Source organism: Aspergillus aculeatinus (assembly GCF_003184765.1).
Source record: "Aspergillus aculeatinus CBS 121060 unplaced genomic scaffold BO66scaffold_5, whole genome shotgun sequence".
Classification (NCBI taxonomy): domain Eukaryota; kingdom Fungi; phylum Ascomycota; class Eurotiomycetes; order Eurotiales; family Aspergillaceae; genus Aspergillus; species Aspergillus aculeatinus.
In genome coordinates this window covers 736,777-755,527 of record NW_020291474.1, presented here as the reverse complement: position 1 = coordinate 755,527, position 18,751 = coordinate 736,777, and the positions used below count along the sequence as shown (strand labels likewise).

Below are 18,751 nucleotides of genomic sequence, written 5' to 3'. Positions count from 1 at the left end.
ATCAGGATGTGTCGTAAGCGCTTGCTAAATTTTTTCTCTTTCCCTCTCTCCGGAGTACTCGGGGGTGGGAAAGAACAGTTTGAGGGTTTGATCCAGATTGACCTGCCCCATCGTCACCAATCAAGGCACTGGACGTGATGCTAAGTATCGTGACTAGCGTCAGATGCCCAGTTCAAACCCACTCATTTCGTCCCATCAGATTCCAGTACAGCGTGGCTAAAAGCTTGTCCGTAAGCCTCCTTCTGGGGATGGTGACCAGGGGGTGAGGAGGAGCAGGAGAAGGACGGAGGACGGAGCAATTGACATCTGGCCACGGCAGGCAACGATCTACGGCATTTGCTCCCGGTTAGAAACATGAGCAGGGCACTGTGTGGGCTGTTTGCGCGGATTCTCAATAATTGTGTAAACACGCTGACTCTTAATCTAGACACCCCATACCTCATTCTCGGAGAGAAAGTGCTCGTTGAGGGTGGCAGGCTAGGGCAACAGGGAAGGACAGCAAGGCAACGGGTTGACCACCGGCTGGCTGCTTAATCATCGGGATTGATCTTGACAAGCAGCAGGAGAAGCAGCAGGAGTGGTTGTGGTTGCCACTCGGAAGACGATCGATACCAAATACCAATCAATACCATGCAGTACTCGCGAACCCTGGAAAGTTTATGCTTGCATCTGGTTGGTCTTAGTGCCGATAACCTGAACTGACAACAGCGGCCGAGACATCCATTCGTTAGGTATTCATTCTTGCGTCTGATTGTCGTCTTTAGCTCAGCAATTGAGTTCCACACACACTCACATATCATCGATAGACATACAGCCGTCTTCCTTTTGGTATCCTGCACTACATCTGTACTGGACAACACTGTACAATCGGTACAATCGGTACAATCGACTGACACGATGGCTGAGACAGTACGGGAACAATGCGCTCACCAGTTAGATACCACTGCTTTCTCTCCTTCTCTCCTCCCGCCCATTTAGCTGACGACAGGGACACGTACCAGCCAGGGATCTAGGTAGTTTAGATCCAAGCCTCGGTGGGAAGAAGAGGGGCTATTGGGCCCTGAAAGGGGGCCATCGGCCCTTTTTTAGCTGACGGACTCCCCCTCTGGATGACGAGGTCACCTCGGAGCTAAGCTTGAGTAGTCTTCCTTAGTCGTTACAAGATCCCAATGCAGAAACGGGGGAAAAACAAGCCCCGTTCCCAATGTTTTACTTCTTACTATTATTACCAGTATCATTACGATGACAGGAGCCGAGCCACACCTCACACCCACTTCGACTGGTTCAATCCGCGTGGCTGTTGAGAAGATTGGATTGAAACCTTTTTTTCTTGGGGTTTTGTTGGAAGTTTAACTACCGTCTGACTGACTGACTGACTAAGGGGTTGGTTGTGCGGATAACTAGCGGGTGGAACTAATGCCGAAATGGTTATGCACTTCGGCGTTATCGGAGGGGCAAAGAGCAGAGGAAACCTGAAGGAAAGGTATGAGATTCATGGATGAATGGAAACTTGCATATCCGGGCTGAGACCTGATTATTCTTTTGTGCTCGTAACTACTGAGTACGGACCACGAAGGCATGATTTATGAGTACTAGGTACTAAAGGACAAGGAGAGACAAATGGGAAATTAAACCCCATCTAATCTGGTCGGCTCAAGAAGCGGGAGGACGCTATTGGCATAGACCCTGTGGCTGTTCTCCAGTTAGGGTCTTCCCAAGAGTCCGTTTCTCTTCTTGTCTGGCTCTCTGGCTCACCCAACGAACCAACCGAGAATTCTTTTTGTTTTTTTTTTTTTTCCCTTGCCGTCTTTTTTTTCTGTCTTTTTTTTCTGTAATTCTTGGTTTCGATTTTATCTTTTTTTTTCTTCCCATAACAGCTACCATAAATGATGATGCCTATTTTGTACTCCACCCCGACGAACTAGCGTCGTGGACATTATCCATGAATCCATTACCCATTAAATCCATTTCCCACCTACTATGAACTAGTCCACTAGTGAGTTAACTCAACTGACGGACTTTGGACATGGCCAGAGCTTCTGGAGAGACCCTGGACGGGTTTCAAGATGCTTCTTTTACTGCGACGAAAAGACGAAAAGTCGCTGGTTCGACCGTTCGTCACCTCTTGTGCCCACCCTCCACTTACCCTCTCACCCCTTCTCGCTCTCTCGCCTTTTAATATTCTTGGTCTGCCCGTCTCATTCGACATCCTTTCCCTAATTTCCAATTTTGATATCACCGACTCACACTAAACCTCAGCTCCCATACTACCTTCCTTCCGAATCCTACTCGTCTCCCTCTTTCTCTCTTCCTGCGACACCTCAGGCCTTGTCTATCCTTCATTGCTCTGCAGCTTTCCCACTTTCGGCCGATCCTCCTCTATCCGCTCTTATCGCCTCCTGTATCTACATACAACAACTACGGTCAACTCACAGACAGAACATCAACCGCCTTGATCGCCGTGCAATTTGTTTGTGTGTGCGTGCGTGTGTGTCTGTCTCGACTGTCATTCCGTCATTCTCCGTGCTTGTTGGGATTATCTCCGAGCCCTGCCAAACCGACTGGGCTGAATTGCAATTACTGTTTTATTTGCCCTACTCTTCCAGCAGCCGGTGGACCCCGCGCATCGACAGCCCTCGAAGTGATCGACATCGGGTGATTGTCTCGTTGTCTCAGTCACATCCGTGGGGAATTATCGCTTACAGCGAAATTTCTCCTATCCGACCAAAGACGGAAGACCCAGCAACGAGAGCTAACTGGGTGCATTGCTTCTCTCAACTCAGCGCTCTCCAGGGGTCTTTCCTACAGATCGAGGGGGGTCCTCGTTACACGAACTGATTCCGACAAGGCAAACATTCTCCTTACTAACTGGGTATGTACTTTGGATCTGTTAGTTCCCTGACCATGCTTTCTTCGTATGTTTTTCGTTCCTTGAGTTTTTTTTTTTTTTTTTGGTTCCCTTTGCAGAGGGTTGTTGGTCTGTTGAACCATTCGCGGAGATACATGGTCGACGGGGCCGGAACTCCGAAGCACAGATAGATAGCTTAGATAAGAACGACAAAGCGATTGATGACAGAGGACAGAGGGACTGAACTCGGAACTAATCATGACTCGAACAGATCGATTGCATCTTGTGGACAAGATGGCTAGTTGTCAAGCAAGCTTTGTGTCGATCTTGAACAACGACGACAACCCGGCCTTTACTGTGCGGTCTGCCCCGGGGATCTCTCGACAAAACTCCAGCTCTTCATATTCCTCTTACCACTATGAGCCTCAACCAACGACGACGACGACGACGACGACAAGGACATTAACCCCTGATTTCCGCTACCACCATCACCACAACCACCACCACCACCATGCCTACACTAACTCCCCATCAGTATCCCCCGCTTTGGCGCGCCATCCTTACGAACCCGTGTCTGAACCCACGCAGCCCACGTCTCCCGGCTCCTCCGACTGTTCCTACGACTACATGAGCAGCGGCGCCAGCGTTCGATCGCATTACCACCTTAGTCGGCAAGAACCTCATGGCTACCGGCCCATGGCAGAGAAGCGGATCAGTGGGAGCTCGGTGGTCGAGCCTCCGTCCCCGCAGCCTTCGATTGGAAGCACGACCAAAGAAAGCATGGCTGCAAAATCGGGGGTTCGGAAGAACAAGTACCCTTGCCCTTTTGCTGCCAGCCATGGCTGCACCGCAACCTTTACCACCTCGGGCCATGCCGCCCGCCACGGCAAGAAGCACACCGGGGAGAAAAGCGTCCATTGCCCGATCTGCAACAAGGCGTTCACCCGCAAGGACAACATGAAGCAGCATATCCGGACGCACCGGACTCACTCCGAAGAGATGCCCACGGGGATGGCCACCGACCGGGACAGCGATGGGAGCAGCAGCTGGTCGACCCGGAGAAGCACCGCTTCTTCCACCTACGCCCACCAGCGGTCGACCAGCCAGGCCCAGCGGGAGAAATCCTCTTACGATGCCATGCCACCACGAGTATGATGAGAGAACTGAGCCTTTTTTCTGGTTTTTTTTTTACCTTATTCTCTCTCTCCTTCTTCTTCTCATTCTCCTTCTTTCCGACCATTTCCCTCATCCATGGTCAATCGAGCTCGATATGAGTGATTGACCGGCGCTGAGGGTGACCGCTGTGCGGTCCCCTGGAGCATACGCCTTCAGTATGGGAGTTTCCCATTTTGTGCATCGTCCGAACTGGACGAATTCTCGATTGCAGGATAGACTTTGTTCCATTTCTTTGGACAGCTTGGGGCTTGATCCCCTCGTTCTTCTTCTGTTCATCTCTTCTATTGTGTATAGACGGCACGGAGAGCCGCGTGTATTTGTTTCCCCTTCCATTTTCTCTCCATGCATTTCCTGCCTTGATTTCACTTCTTCAATTTGTCTTCTTGTCCATGTTTCCATTTGTGATTACTCACTTTGCATATGCGACCCATTCTTTGGTTGGGTTGCATGGGTGTTCTCAAGCGTGTTAGCTGTTTTCCTGTCTGCCATGAATACCTCATCTGTCTTTGATTTGTTTCTTGCTTATCTGGAGTTTCTACCCGGGGGAAGGGATCCACCACAAAAGATGTGTTTTGTACTGTACAAATAAGTTTTGTGCCTATGTGTGCGGGCTACGAGGAATTGACGGGGTCACTACTGCATGACCGTCTGTCAAGATGGAGTTTCCGAATGCGATGATATCCGCCTGAAGATCTACAATGATATGGTCACTGGGCTTGATCCATATACCTGAATTAGATGTTCTCTTCTAGTGCCTACCTATTTAATTCACGTAGTGTGTAGTCAGTTATGTTGTATGGGTGTCTGCCGTATGCAATCCTCAGTAAGGGGATTTGAACCACGGAACGGGCGGGGACGGAAAAGCCGCGGGGACGAACACAAAGAGTGCAAGTCTGGAACAGCCACCGGGAAGGGACCACTTCTCTATCTCTACTTCATCCCTAACTTTTCTATACTTTCTATACTTCTTTACGGCTATAGGTTGGTCCTACGTGGATGCCTGTCCATCGACCTCATTCTTGACCAGGATGATGGTGGTAGTAGTAGTAGTAGTAGTAGTAGTAGTAGTAGTTTGGGTAGACTTTGAATGACTCAGGCCGACGACGATGATGTCAGTTTAGCTGGGATGCTTTTGCTCACTGAGAGCGTCTGAGCCGAAGGACAAGAAGAACTCGGCTGAATGGGATGGTGACACGCCTTTCATCATGGGGAATAATGGTATGCTCTCGCCTCACCAATAGCCGAGCCCCATCCCCCACCGAGGGGATTTGTTTCACAATAGTGGAGGAAGGGTTGCCCGACTGACTGACTGAGGGACAGTTACTCGTGCTGTTTTGATGGTCCCTCCTCCGGCCGAGATGGGTAGAAACAAACAATGGCCGTGGGAGACTCATCAAGAAGAGGGAGAAAGCAACAGGGTACCTGGATGGTACCTGAGTGAGTGGTGGATGTTCTAGCCTTTGCACAAGTCACTGAGGGGTAGACTGGGTAGACTGGACTACGACGTCACTGAGGGAGAGGGAGGATTCTTTTGGTGAATTGAATGCCAGCCAGCCAGCCAGCCAGCCAGCCAGCCGTGCCGGTCGCCACTGCCAGATCGGAAGATCCAATGAAGTGCCTGTAAGTGCCTGTAAGTGCCCGTCAGTGCCTGAATTGGCCTGAAACTCGTAGACTAACTACCAATGCCAACTGACTTTCCTTTTCATCCCATCATCACCTTCCAACTTCTTTTCTTCCATTCTCTCATTCCTCTCTTTTATCTCTTTTATCATCATCTCGTCCTCCTCCTTATCTCACTCCCATCACTGTCATCCCATCCCATCCATCCATCCATCCGTCAACCATCAACTCACCATTGTCTGCATGGCTTAGGTTAACCCATCGCTCATCTTACACCCCTCCACCGAAACATCCAGCCAACCCCCGCTTCGCCAGTCTGTGACTCTGTGACCATGGCCTACTACGACGGGCGCCAATATTCATCTCGCCCTTCTGCTGGCTATAACCCTGACTACTATTACCCCCCCTCTCGCCATCAAACCGATGTTGTGCGTCATCATCGGGATGGCAGTGTCGAGTCCTTCGAGGCCGTCCACCGCGACTACCCCCCCGCCGATTATGGCTACGAGTACGGCTACGGCATTCCCCCGCAGGGAAAACCCACCCGCGCGTCCACCGTCCACGAAAGTGTGCGCCGTTCCCACTCCGTGAACCCCCGCGACCCTTACGACGACGGCTCCGACTACTATCGGCACTCACATCGCCGCTCCAGACGCCATGACGATCGACGTACGTATATCCACCAGATGTTCTCTCACACCATTTATTCCGGACGAGCTAGAATAAAGTCCCCAGTAAACCCAACGTGCTGACCTTACCTAGATGATAGGGGTCGATACTCCCGGTCCCCCTCCGACAGCCGCTCGCCCCCACCGCGCCGACGCAAGTCCATCTCCGAGCAAGCCCTGGGGGCGCTAGGGTTGGGATCGCTTGCTTCGTCGGGCTCGAGACATCGGGAGCGCGGCCGCTCGCAGGCCCGCGACCGCAAATCCTACTCCTACTCGCCGTCTCCGACTCGCTCGCGGAGTCGCCATCGGCGCGAGAAAAGCGAGCAACGCATCGCACAGGCGATGCGGGCCGCTCTGACCGCCGGAGCCATCGAGGCATTCCGCGTCCGCAAGGACCCCGGGGAGTGGACCGGCGCCAAGGGGAAGCGGATCTTGACCGCTGCCATCGCGGCCGGGGGCACAGATGGACTGGTGGACCGCGATCCCAAGAAGCACTCGAAGCGTCATGTCGTGGAATCGACCCTGGCCGGGCTCGCCGCCAACCACTTCCTGAACGGGTCCCGTTCCCGCTCCCGTTCCCGCGGCCGGCACCATGGACGCTCCCAGAGCAACAGTGGCGTGAAGAATCTCGCTGCCACAGGCGCCTTGGCTGCGATCGGCAAGGAAGCATACGATCGGTTCCGCTCCAGGTCCCGTCCCCGGGACCGGAGTCGGGGCCGATCTCTCTCGCAGGACAGCTACGAGGACCGTCGTCCGAGACCGCGGAGCAAGAGCGTCTCGGACTACATCCACAAGGGGATGGAGGCGCTGGGTCTGAGCGAGAAGGACCACCGCCGGGACAGCCGGGACAGCCGGGACCGAGATGGCCGCCGCTCGTCCCGTCGGGATGATTACCCCGACGACTATAGCGACTATGAGTATCGCCGTCACCGAAGCCCGCGGCGCTCCCGACATTCTAGAGATGTGAGTCGACCAATTGTTCACGCCGACGAAGCTGGCTATAGCCGTACCCGTGCCCCGGATGAGCCCCGTTCCAACTCCAACAGCACCGAGGATTGTGACTCTGACTTAGGAAGCAGTACCGATGAGGAGAAGCGCCAGAAGAAACTAACGCGCAAGACGCTGGTCAAGACCGGCCTGGCGACCGTGGCCACAATCCACGCCGCCCATGAGCTCTATGAAAACATGGAAAAACACAAGAAACGAGCCGAGCAGCTCCGCGAGGGCGAGATCACCCCGGAGGAAGCGCGCCGCCGGCGCCTCAAGGCCAATCTCGGCGATGTGGCCAGCGTGGGCATCGCCGCCTGGGGTATCAAAGGCGCCGCGGATGAATGGAAACATGCGGCTGAGCTCCGGAAGGAGCGCCAGAAGTTGCGTGAGGAGTGCGAACACAAGCGCGAACTGCGCCATCAGCGCGCGCAGAGCCACGCGGGATATGACCATCACCAACCGCGGACCATGTACCCGGATGAGATCGAGGAGCACCATCCGTCCGAGTATGGGTCCACCCCGCCGAGCCTTCGGTCTCGTTCGGCGGGACGGTCGAGGCGGGTGCCCATGGCGCAGTATGCTTGATTGCCTGTGCAAGGAGAAAGACTTGATATAAAGGGGCTCAGCGCCCGTTGGATGGTGCTGTGTGTAGGATGTGTGTGTTGCGATGATATGATGATGAGCTTATGACTTGATGAATTCGCGAGACGTGTCCGTCTTAGGCTGATGTATTTTACTTCTGGGTGCTGTGGTTCCGTGGGTTGGGTTTTTGTTTTGATGCGTGGCTTTGTGATGCGTGCGGCCCTACTGATGACGAATTGATGATGGGATCTTGGGGGCCATCTGCTCTACCATTGATGATTGTTTTGACATTGCTTGTTCGGGATTATTTACTATATTACCAGAAGTGAGCTGGCTCGAGCCACAGCTACTAGATTATGTGTCTTGTGTAGAGTGATACTGGAAGAGGAGCGTATCTCTACGACACCTCGGAGAATCGCCTGCTCTACCTTCCTCCCGCGGGTACTTCACACGCTACCCAGAGCACGTCAGCTAGGTCCTCCTGAGAATCTGGCGGGGATGGCGAAATCTGGCGGGGGATACCAGGGGCGATGCTGATTACGATGGTTACACATGGATTGGGGTGAAGTTTGAGATTGCATGAATGATGGTATTATGGCTTGGATGTGATATGTATGATAGTTGTTGGTTAATGCCTGGATAAGCGGCTTGTCAGCTTCGTGTTGACAGAGCTTGGGGGCTTGAATAGCGAGAATCAAGGGATCGATAGATCAGATCAAGTGTAGAAGAGTCAACATCCAATCTCACAGTGAATTAGGAGACTGTCCGAATTGCAGAATTCTTCATTTTTGCTCATCATATCGGGGTTGTTGTGTTGTTGTTGTGTGTGGTGATGGTGTGGTGGTGTGGTGGCAGGGAGGATGAACAGCCAGACTTACACTTCTTGTTAGTTGGGAATCGAGGTGGATTGGACGTAAAACATTATTATTATCCAAATCTCTTGAAATTGCACTGCGCCTGCACAGTTGACTGAGAAAGACGGAGGAAAGAAGAGTGAAGGAGGAGAAATGAAGGCAGTGGCCAGGTTTTGTTCCTCCGCCGCTGACCGGTCACGTGTCTCTACCGAATCGGTATACTCGAGATGCGATCATGGATCGTATAATCTCCGGCCTCCGTCCGCGCCCTCTTGCTCTCTCTCCGTCTCCCAAACAACAACCATAATCTATTCCATCACCACCACCTGCATTCACTCCTATCCCTATCGCCAAATTTCTCACTCAAAAAAATCACCTGACCTTCACTCCTCCACCCTCCAATCTGTCACAATGACAGAATCACCGGGCTCTCCCCTCTCCTCCATCGCCTCCGACGAGGACATGTCGGACCGCGACGACCTCAAGCAACCCTTCTCCCCCTCCGGCTCCGTCACCAACTCCAACATGCCCCCCTCGAAACGCCGTCGCACCGGCGGCGTCACCTCCTGGGACCGTGCCACCCCGGTCTCGACCACCTTCCCAGACGACCTCCCGCCGCCCTCGCCCTCGACCTCCATCTCCTCCGACACCTCGGGCGAGATCCCCAACTCGCCCGGCACGTACGCGCTGATCGGCGGCAGCATCGACGACGACTACAGCGGTCAGGCCAACGACCAGGTGACCGTGTGCCGCTGGGACGGGTGCGACGCCGGCGATTTGGGCAACATGGACGGGCTGGTCAAGCACATCCACGACGAGCACGTCGGCAGCCGGCAGAAGAAGTACTCGTGCGAGTGGGCCGACTGCAGTCGGAAGGGGCAGACGCACGCCAGCGGCTATGCGTTGCGCGCCCACATGCGGAGCCACACCCGCGAGAAGCCGTTCTACTGCGCCTTGCCTGGTTCGTCCTTTGGTCCTTTTTTTTTTTTTTTTTGCCCCGCCGCAGAGACCTTTCTAGAGAGGTTCCCCCTTCCGAGAATGGCATTTGGTACTAATTGACCCAATGGAAAAAAGAATGCGACCGCAGTTTCACCCGCTCCGACGCCCTGGCCAAACACATGCGCACCGTCCACGAAACCGAGGCCCTCCGCCCGTCGGACCCCGTCCCCAAACACCACACCACCCTCGCGGCGGCGGCGGCGGTCGCGGCCGCCGCCTCCTCCTCGGCCGCGCCGACCCCGACGGGGACGCCGGCGGGCAAGGTGCAGCGCATCAGGCTGAAGCTCTCGCAGCCCAAGGGCGGGGAGGAGCCGTTCGGCGACTACGGCGAGAGCGCGACCGAGGAGACGGAGGAGGATCTGTCCGTGCCGCCCGTAGGCTCGGAGAAGGGGTTCGACGTGCACGAGCTGCTGCTCGAGGGGCCCCAGCTGTACCGGCTGCTGCTGCGGCAGATCCACTGGGCGCGCAAGGAAGGCGAGCAGCTGCGGGCGGCCGGGGAGACGATCCTGGGCAAGCGCAAGGAGGCCTGGTTGGAGAAGGAGGCGATCTTCGATGATCTGGTCGAGGCGGAGCTGGGGCTGTTCCGCACGATAGCCGGCCAGGAAGGGGCGCTGCTGGCGGGGATGGAGCTGGATCCGCCGGCGGCGGAGGGGGAGGCGCAGCCGGAGCCGCTGGAGTCGACGGAGGGGGTGGAGGTGGAGGTTGAGGCGGAGGTGGAGGTCAAGGATGATTCGGAGGCTTTTCCGTCGTGATGCATCCTTCGAATCTTGATCCGCTCTTTCCGGCCCTTTTGACCAGAGGTTGTTGTCTGTTGCGTGCAGGCGGATCCAGAGTCTCGAATTCCGGGTTTCCTTTTTTTTTTGGTGTCAATGTTTGCGGGTTTGTCAAAAATATCCCTGGTCTCTTTTTCTTGGTTTCGGTTCTCTTATCGCTCGTGTACTGTATGGTATGGGAAGGGGGGGAGTTTGGGCGCTACAATCGATCATCATGACTATTTAAGTAGTCATGGCAATTTACTATCATCTACCTCTGACACGAGCAGACCAGCTTCCGCTGCAGTTTCTAATCACCTAGATGATGACCATCCTTAACGACTACCCAGCTAGAAGCAGACGAACATAACCGGGTTATGTGATCCCCTCATGCCCCAGCGAAGCAAGCAGAACTGCAGAAGAATCAAGGTCTGCCTCCACACACACACGACGCCGTCTATTACAAAGCTTGCACTGTGTTATGCGATGCAGAGCATCATAAATTCTCATTTCAAGTAATCCCATACCATATCATCATTTGACGAAGAACACAGGTCCAAGCCAAGACTAGCAAACATCACCCACTGCATGTCTAGGTACAGTACAGCACAGCACAGTTCAATATCTCATCAACAACACCCAGATCTGTCTTTGTCCCGACAGACACCAAGTCCACACTGTCCCAATCCGCCAGAATATTGTACCGTATCTTATCGAGTCCAACGCAAACCCATGATGAATTCCAAGGTGACGCTGACACTGACGCTGACGCCGACGATCGGGGGAAAATACGGATGGCCCTATTGCCCAGAAAGGAATGTTAGCATCCTGTCATCCTCAAACTCCCCTCCCCCAGTGTTAAACCCTCCGCGCCTCGACCCCAACCATGACTCCTTTGACTTACTAGAATCCAAGTGGTGAAAATGTGACCAAGTCCAAGTCCAAGTGTCTTTGTCTTTGTGGATGCATCAGTACGTCACCCCCGACCCCATCCCCGGCGGCAGATCGTTCGGTCCCGAGCCGCAGTAGCACCGGTGGCCGCGCTTGGAGCAGTTGCAGTTGGTCCGGATGTGGCCGCAGTAGCAGTGCCGGTATTTGTCGCAGACGCCCCAGCATGGCTTGTATTGCATGTGTTAGTCGGTGTATGTGGATATAAGGAGGGGGTTAGGTGGTGTGTGGATTGGAGGGTAGGGCTGGGGGCGGGGGCTGCTGCTTACCTCGCCACGCGCGACGAGCGGAGAGTTTTCGGTTTCGATGCCCACTGGGGAGGTTGCGGTTTCGGTGTTGGTGGGGTCTTCCTCGGGGATGAGGGGGCTGTCGTCCTGGGGGTTGAGTTCGGTGGTGGAGTCCTCAGTGGGTGAGGTAGCGGTGTCTTCGATGCCCGTATCATCTACCTCCGCCTCCGCCTCGGCCTTCGCCTCGTCACCGGGGAATGTGGGGATGGATTCAAGCTCCCGCGGGGGCAGGAAGGGGAAGACGCATTTGCAGCTCTCGCCAGGGATCTGGCAGCGACAGGTCTTGCCGCGGCAGTTGCATTTGTGCTTGCGGCTGCAGGTGCCGTAGCAGGTCTGTTTGGGGGGGGTGGGTTAGTTGACTGTGTGGTGGTGGTGGTGGTGGTGGTGGTGGTGGTTTTACTGTCTTGGGAGAATAGAAGTGGAGGAAAGGGAGGACGTACTCGCTGGAGGGTGGAGAATTCATCGTTCACGGCGTGCGAGAAACCAGGTTGTGAGGACGCTTCTGCATCTTCGTCTTCGGGGGTGGGGGTGGGGGTGTTGTCATCAGCCACCGGAGTCGCAGGGGTGGTATCGACTGTCTCTGCCACAGGAGCGTCGACACTGCCAGGAACATCATCATCGCGGCGCCAGTTCTTGCAGTAGCAGGGGGCACCGAGTCGGTGGCAGGGGCAGACGATGTTGTAGGGCCCATGCTTGCAGTGGCATTTGCCGTCCTTGGAGCACATCACGCCGTGGCAGGTCTGCACTCACTCCGCGTTAGTAGCACATTCTCATGGTCCAAGGTAGAAACTGACTGTAGGTTTGGACTCCATGAGCTCGCTGTCGCTGATGAGAGAAACACCGGGGACTGGGGCTGCTGCATCGTCGACATCGTCTGCAGCTTCATCCGCGGCAGGTGTAGCGCTCTCCACTTCATCGGTTGTAGTGCTGTTGACTGAGGTAACGTCCCGAGCCGCACGCCACGGCCCCTTGCACTGGCACTTCTCCCCGAGTCTCTCGCATCCACAACGGGCGACGACATCGCGTCCCTTGCACAGGCACTGGTACTTGTCCTTGCAGTTGCCGAGGCACTTGGTGCACTTGCCGTGGCATTGCTGTTTCTGGGGGCTATGTTAGCTTGTGTCTTCGTTATGGGGATATAGAAGGGGGGAGGGGGCTTACGCCGTTGTTCGAGAGGATGCTGATGGGTGAGGTGTCTTCGTCGGATGAGTCGATGTCTTCAGAAGCGTCGTAAGAGGGGACATTGTCAGAGACGGCCGCATCAGAGGAGCCAGCATCAGAGGAGCCAGCATTAGAGGAGCCAGCATTAGAGGAGTCAGCATCAGAGATATCAGCACCATCAACACCGACATCAGTAATTGTACCCTCATCAACGACAGTAGCCTCTGCATCAGCCTCGATCACCTCCCTCGAAGCCAGCGCGTCACGCCCGCACCTGCACTTCTTGCCGGGTTCCTCACAGTAGCAATACACCCGGACGCCGCTCTTGTTCCTGCAGAGACACATGTTCGAAGGGGAGCATACGCTGCCAATGCAGCCCTTCTGGTTTATGTTAGCTTGTTACCTGACTGTTCTCAAAGGCACGAGACATACAGGCTTGCGGTTCGGGAGTGTGTCGACAGTAGAAGTACCAGTAGTCATCTCACCGAGACCGTTGTCAGAGGTATCATCACTCAAGTCAGAAACAGCAGTGACAAATCCATTTCCAGGGGCCTGGGACGCGGTATCGTCGTCACGAGAAGTAACAACATCGGAAACAAGACCATAAGAGGTGGCCAGGACAGTCTGCATAAACAGACCAAAGAAGAGTAGGAGTATGAATTTGAAGGAGAGCATCTTGAAGGAAAGACTGAGTGTATCAGATGAAAAGGATCGAAAGAGAGGATCGATGATGGATGGGGATGATGAAGGAGAGACGAGAAGAGGAGGATGAGAATGAAAGAGAGAGAGGGTGGTGAGGAAGAAAGAAGGAGGGGGATCGGTGGTGATAGAGGCCATATTTATAGCCCAGTCCGTGAGGATCTAGGGAATCAGTGAATGAATGATGAAGAGATTGCCGGCCGGATTTGGCACGTTAAGCGAATCTTGCAGTGAATGATGTTGGGTTTTGATATCCGCCACCCGTTGGCTGCAATTTCTTCCACGGTGTGTCAGAGAAAAGTCTTTCAGCTGATATGGGCCATGAGTTGGACCTGCAGGGTGGGACACTGAAGCACAGAAGACGATGGATGGCCTATGGAAGTCGACTTAAATGCGCTGTGGTGTTTCTCTCCAGGATATCGTCAAGAGTAAACCCAAGAGCTACTTTCCTTTAGTATGGATCCAGACTGAAAGGAAAAGAAGGCAGAACACTTATGAGGTATCGTCTAATAGAGCTTGCCTAGACGACTATCATACGCACCATACTGAAACACAGTCGTCTAAGTTACATCTCCATCTATCTCCAAGCGTTCGCGAACAACCATCCAAATAATTCATTAACGCTGACAACTTCGCACTCTGTCCAGTATCATGCTCTTCGATACACCCTGTCGAAATGGACCGCCAATCGTGTACTTCCTAAGACTCCGGTTGCCTTCGATATGGATGCTCAATCGCAAGATGGCTATTTTTCCAGGTAGCATGAGATTGGTGGATGCGAGAGAGGAATCGAGCTTCACTTTCCAGGGACTGCAACTGAGAACGTATATGACAATACGATTGATTGGACATGTCAAGCTTCACTTCGAACAGGATGATTAGAAGTAATGATAGCCATCCTGTTCTCCTTTCTTTTGGAGTTATTTACAACAGATAATATTCTCAGACGAATGAACTAATTATTTCTGGACTATCGTTCGTAGGCTCGAAGCCTTAAGCGGAAACGGTAGCGGAAACGGTATGAAATGTTAGTTGAAGATCATAGAAGGCAGTTCCAGGACTTTACCTAGTCTTCATAGAACTTATCCATAGTATGCGGGTCCGATACCGTATGTTGAAAAGGATACAACTTTCCGCAAAGAATCCCCTTTTGTGCAGTGTACCAGGAAGCAGGTATACACACCACAACCAAGGGCAAATTGATTGCCTCGTATGAAATCATACCAACCGACCCTCACTTCCCACTCTATCAATATAACTAACTTGCCCCATCCAGGGCTACCTGGGTTGACTGTTCGAAATGATGTCCGTCTCTCATGTATCTCATGTATGTATCTCCATCACGGAAACAAAACAAGGACCGTGCCATTCCCATGTAGCCATCTGAGGGGAAGCATGCACAGCTTCGCAGCTAGTCTGGCGCTGCTAAACCAGTCTCGAGACCTCAACAGTAACGAAATTCTTGTTCTGGGGCAAAAGCACGGGGGCAAATTGCGGGGTTGCGTGGGGTTTTCGTGCTCTGGCGGCCTAATCAAGCCGAGCTTTGGCGGGACGAACGGGACGAACGGGACGAAACATATTATCCCCGCATATCTCAGGGCTTCTTCTGCACCATGAGGTGAATTTGATATGAGGACCGCGTAATGATTTAACCACCTGGCTCGGACAGAATCCGTTGGGGCTCACAAAACCGGATCATAAGTAGTCTCCCCCTCCTCCCCAGCCCATGTATTGCTTTGCTTCGTGGACCAAAGAAAGATAACCAAGGATATTCACAATGCACAGGTATCTTCGAGCACTTCTCCCCCTACTTCTGAGTAGTGGAACCGCCCATGCTACTCTGGACTGTGACTGGGATGCTGTGAACTCCCTCCTACCACCAAATGTCAGCCTCTCTTTTGTGACCGCGATTCCCGAGAACGGCACCTTCACAGTGCCCCGAGGGGATACGGGCTGGCCAACCGACCCGATCAATCTCCCCAGTCTCTGCGCAATTGGTGCCACCGTGTTGGGAGACACAGCCAACGCTAGCTTTGGCTTCGGTCTTTTCCTTCCCTCCCAATGGAATGGTCGTACGCTGTGAGTGGGCCAACCCTGAACTCATGTTCCCCCTCCCTCCCCCGCCCCTTTCAACACCATATAGGTACTCTACAGTACAATCTGACATTGTACTTCTTCACACGCAGGACTGTTGGAAATGGAGGCTTGGCGGGAGGAGTGAATTGGGTGGACATGGTACGGAAATCACCCAGCACAGGACTCCAGCCCGTATCATCCCTCACAAATAACCTCCCGAGAGAGATAGGGCACCGGGGTGAAATATGGCCACGCCGTCTTCTCCACGGACACTGGTCACAACAGTTCTGCAACCGATGCAAGTTGGGCGTACCAAAACCCCGAATCGCAGGTCAATTGGGGGTGGCGGGCCTTGCACGAGACGGTGATATACGGCAAGCAGATCACCGAGGCCTTCTACGGGACTAGGCCCTCGTTCCACTACTATCAAGGCTGTAGTACTGGTGGTCGCCAAGGGTTCAAAGAGGCGGAAGCATTCCCGGGGGATTTCGACGGAATTATCGCAGGCGCACCTGCTTGGTGGACGGTGAGTGCTATTTAACCTGATGAACATTGGCTTTCTCCCCGCCCCGTCTCATCGCTCCTCTCTTCCTCTGACGGCGCCTCCAAAATTAGTCCCATCAGCAAATATGGTAGTTCTGGGTGGGATATGTGAACTACATTTCGAACATCACCATGATTCCCACGAGCAAATTTGATGTCATCGGCAGGGAGGTGCTGCGGCAGTGTGATGGCCAGGACGGTCTCGTTGATGTGAGTCTTGACTTTTTCTGACACCTAACAGTACAAAAGTCGAGGTACGAGTTCGGGTCACTGAAAAACATACTTAGACGATCATCTCCGATCCTCTTGGATGCAACTTCAACCCCGAAACGCTTCTATGCTCCTCAGCCGTGACCGATCCCACCGATGCGGAATGTCTGACGGCCGCGCAGCTGCAGACGTTCGACACCCTCAGTCGAGATTTCCGGGCCACAAACTCGACCCTAGTCTTCCCGGCCTGGCTCCGCGGCTCGGAGCACTTCTGGACTCTGAACATCGACGGCGGGGCGCCGAACATCATCGGACTCGGATACATCCAATACATGCTGGGGTTGGGGCCCGAGTGGGCGTGGCAGTCGTTCAACGAGGATGTGATCCAACTCTCCGAGCGGCTCGATCCCGGGCAGGCCGATGCGTCGGCCTACAACCTGAGTGCCTTCTACCACGGGGGAGGCAAGCTGCTCCATTATCATGGCATGAGCGACGGTGGCATCGCCACGGGGGCCAGTTACTACCTCTACGAGCAGATCGACCGCACTCTCAGCCCTCAGGGTGTACACGTGGATGACTGCTACCGCTTCTTTCCTATTTTTGGGATGGGGTCAGTGGGATTCTCCCCTATGGCTAAGCTTTGTCAAGGATCCTTTTCCCTAGGCCGGTAACTAACTTGCTCGTCGTTAAACAGGCATTGCCTTGACACCGCCGATTACGTGAACGCTCCGTACTACATCGCCGGGATCAGCATGACAATTAACGGGAAGTACTCAGTGCCGAACTTCCACGATGCGAAGCACGACGTGCTGCTGGCGCTGATGGAATGGGTCGAGAATGGCACGGCGCCGGACGCGATCATCGGGACCGCCTACGCATTTTACCACAATGGATGCCATCACGCGCCAACGGCCCATTTGTGCCCATCCCAAGCTGGCCCGGTATCAGGGACGCGGGGATCCCGACCGTCCGGAGAACTGGAGGTGCCAGGCACTGGGTTCCTAGAAGAGAGAGAGAGAGAGAGGATGGGCTCTTGCAAGGCTCACCATTGTTGAAGGTCGGAACATGACACACAACTAATGGCATTGGGCGTATAAGTGTTAGCTTGCTAACACCTTTGGTTATAAAAGCCCAGAGATGAAGACCGTGGCTTGGAGAATGAAGTCTGTCAGTCTGTAAGCATCAAGATCGTGCATCAAACTCAGTTGAACCTTGGGAGTTTTGAATCGTTTCCTTCACCCGATTAATCGAATCTTCGCCAATCTAAAGTCAATTGAACTCAGTTGAAATCTAGGTGGCCAGGGTGGAGTGGTCATGTCATGAGTACAGTTGTAGTCCACTTTCCTTCGATTCACCCCTATAGCAGACATCTTCTCGGGGTCGTGTTGTTTCAAGCCTCGAATGATGATTACCAAGTATAAACTATAGATATATCAACTATATCAAGCAACTCACGCAAGTCACAGACCATCTCCATATTAGCTATGACCAGACCATAAATCAGGCGATCAAATCATAGTACACTTCGAGGGTAGCCCGCATGGACCCTCTTTCTTTGCTGGCTGAGCTGCCTGAGCACTCCCACCACCACCACCACCACTACCCCCCTGCTGCACAATCCCCTCCGGCTGCGTCGCCTTCGCCGTATCGCCCTGCTGCCCCGCAGAAGCCGTCGGGGCCTCCGCCTTAGCCGAACTGTCATGTAGTCACGCGAAATTCACACGGGAGAGATGCTCGTAGAACGACTTCCCCTGTGTCTCGGCAATCTGGAGCTCCAACGCCGTCGGCTGACGGGACCCATCGGCGCCCTAAATCCCATCAACAAGAGTCAGCAACCACCATCACAAACCCCTTACCACACCCACCCCAACCAACCAAGGGAAAAGACAAAGGCATACCGCAAAAGTCCCCGCCCCCCACGCAGACCCGCCGTGGATCTCCTCCAGATTCGCCAGCAGCGGGAAGGCGGTCTTGTAGCCGAGCGGCACGTACAGGAACCCGTGGTGGGCGAGGGTGCTCATGGCGGCGATGGCGGTCGACTCCTGGCCGCCGCCCAGCGTGCCCGTCGAGACGAACAGGCCCGCGTACTTGCCGTAGAACCCGCCGGTCGCCCAGATGCCGCCGGTGCGGTCCCAGAAGGCCTTAAACTGCGCGGGGAAGTTGCCGTAGCGCGTGGGGATGCCGAAGAGCGCCGCGTCGTAGTCGAGGAGCTGCTCCGGTTTCTCGAGGATGGGGACTGAGGATTTGGGCGGGGCGTGCATCTTGGCGAGGACTTCGGAGGGGAGGGTTTCTTGGATTCTGGAGCGGGGGTTAGGTTTGGGGGGTGGGGGTGGGTGGA

The 18,751-nt window shown here is 54.2% G+C and overlaps 7 protein-coding genes across 7 annotated transcripts in view; 5 read left to right on the top strand and 2 right to left on the bottom strand.

Moving 5' to 3' along the window:
- Positions 1-3,142: 3,142 nt before the first annotated feature.
- BO66DRAFT_398431 (C2H2-type zinc finger protein) lies at positions 3,143-4,003 on the top strand (the record flags this gene model as incomplete). The annotated part of the gene is made up of 1 exon (XM_025648642.1): positions 3,143-4,003. One exon carries the CDS (start codon positions 3,143-3,145, stop codon positions 4,001-4,003), a length of 861 nt encoding a protein of 286 aa, XP_025507876.1.
- Positions 4,004-4,092: 89 nt separating this feature from the next.
- On the top strand, positions 4,093-4,778 carry BO66DRAFT_179045 (uncharacterized protein). The gene has a single exon (XM_025642360.1). The coding sequence runs from the start codon at positions 4,182-4,184 to the stop codon at positions 4,611-4,613; it is 432 nt and encodes a 143-aa protein (XP_025507875.1). The 5' UTR covers positions 4,093-4,181; the 3' UTR covers positions 4,614-4,778.
- A 954-nt stretch (positions 4,779-5,732) lies between these two features.
- BO66DRAFT_388657 (uncharacterized protein) lies at positions 5,733-8,225 on the top strand. The gene is made up of 2 exons (XM_025646615.1): positions 5,733-6,313; positions 6,407-8,225. The coding sequence occupies exons 1-2, from the start codon at positions 5,977-5,979 to the stop codon at positions 7,885-7,887; spliced, it is 1,818 nt and encodes a 605-aa protein (XP_025507874.1). The 5' UTR covers positions 5,733-5,976; the 3' UTR covers positions 7,888-8,225.
- Positions 8,226-9,004: 779 nt separating this feature from the next.
- Positions 9,005-10,489, top strand: BO66DRAFT_366429 (C2H2-type zinc finger protein; the record flags this gene model as incomplete). The annotated part of the gene is made up of 2 exons (XM_025645254.1): positions 9,005-9,699; positions 9,813-10,489. Exons 1-2 carry the CDS (start codon positions 9,150-9,152, stop codon positions 10,487-10,489), a joined length of 1,227 nt encoding a protein of 408 aa, XP_025507873.1. The 5' UTR covers positions 9,005-9,149.
- A 968-nt stretch (positions 10,490-11,457) lies between these two features.
- BO66DRAFT_398428 (uncharacterized protein) lies at positions 11,458-13,560 on the bottom strand (the record flags this gene model as incomplete). The annotated part of the gene is made up of 6 exons (XM_025648641.1): positions 11,458-11,607; positions 11,707-12,057; positions 12,165-12,464; positions 12,519-12,824; positions 12,886-13,266; positions 13,318-13,560. The coding sequence occupies 6 exons, from the start codon at positions 13,558-13,560 to the stop codon at positions 11,458-11,460; spliced, it is 1,731 nt and encodes a 576-aa protein (XP_025507872.1).
- A 1,801-nt stretch (positions 13,561-15,361) lies between these two features.
- BO66DRAFT_459778 (tannase and feruloyl esterase) lies at positions 15,362-17,592 on the top strand (the record flags this gene model as incomplete). Its single annotated transcript, XM_025652268.1, has 7 exons — positions 15,362-15,663; positions 15,771-15,852; positions 15,890-16,186; positions 16,297-16,413; positions 16,491-17,023; positions 17,108-17,380; positions 17,544-17,592. The coding sequence occupies 7 exons, from the start codon at positions 15,362-15,364 to the stop codon at positions 17,590-17,592; spliced, it is 1,653 nt and encodes a 550-aa protein (XP_025507871.1).
- Positions 17,593-18,035: 443 nt separating this feature from the next.
- Positions 18,036-18,751, bottom strand: part of BO66DRAFT_178987 (flavoprotein WrbA) — a 1,200-nt gene continuing 484 nt past the window's right edge. Inside the window, exons 3-4 of the mRNA XM_025642359.1 lie at positions 18,312-18,711; positions 18,036-18,221 (exon numbers count right to left, since the gene is read on the bottom strand). Of these exons, the coding sequence (XP_025507870.1) occupies positions 18,120-18,221; positions 18,312-18,711 (502 nt within the window). The 3' untranslated portion in view covers positions 18,036-18,119. The remainder of the gene's footprint in view (positions 18,222-18,311; positions 18,712-18,751) is intronic.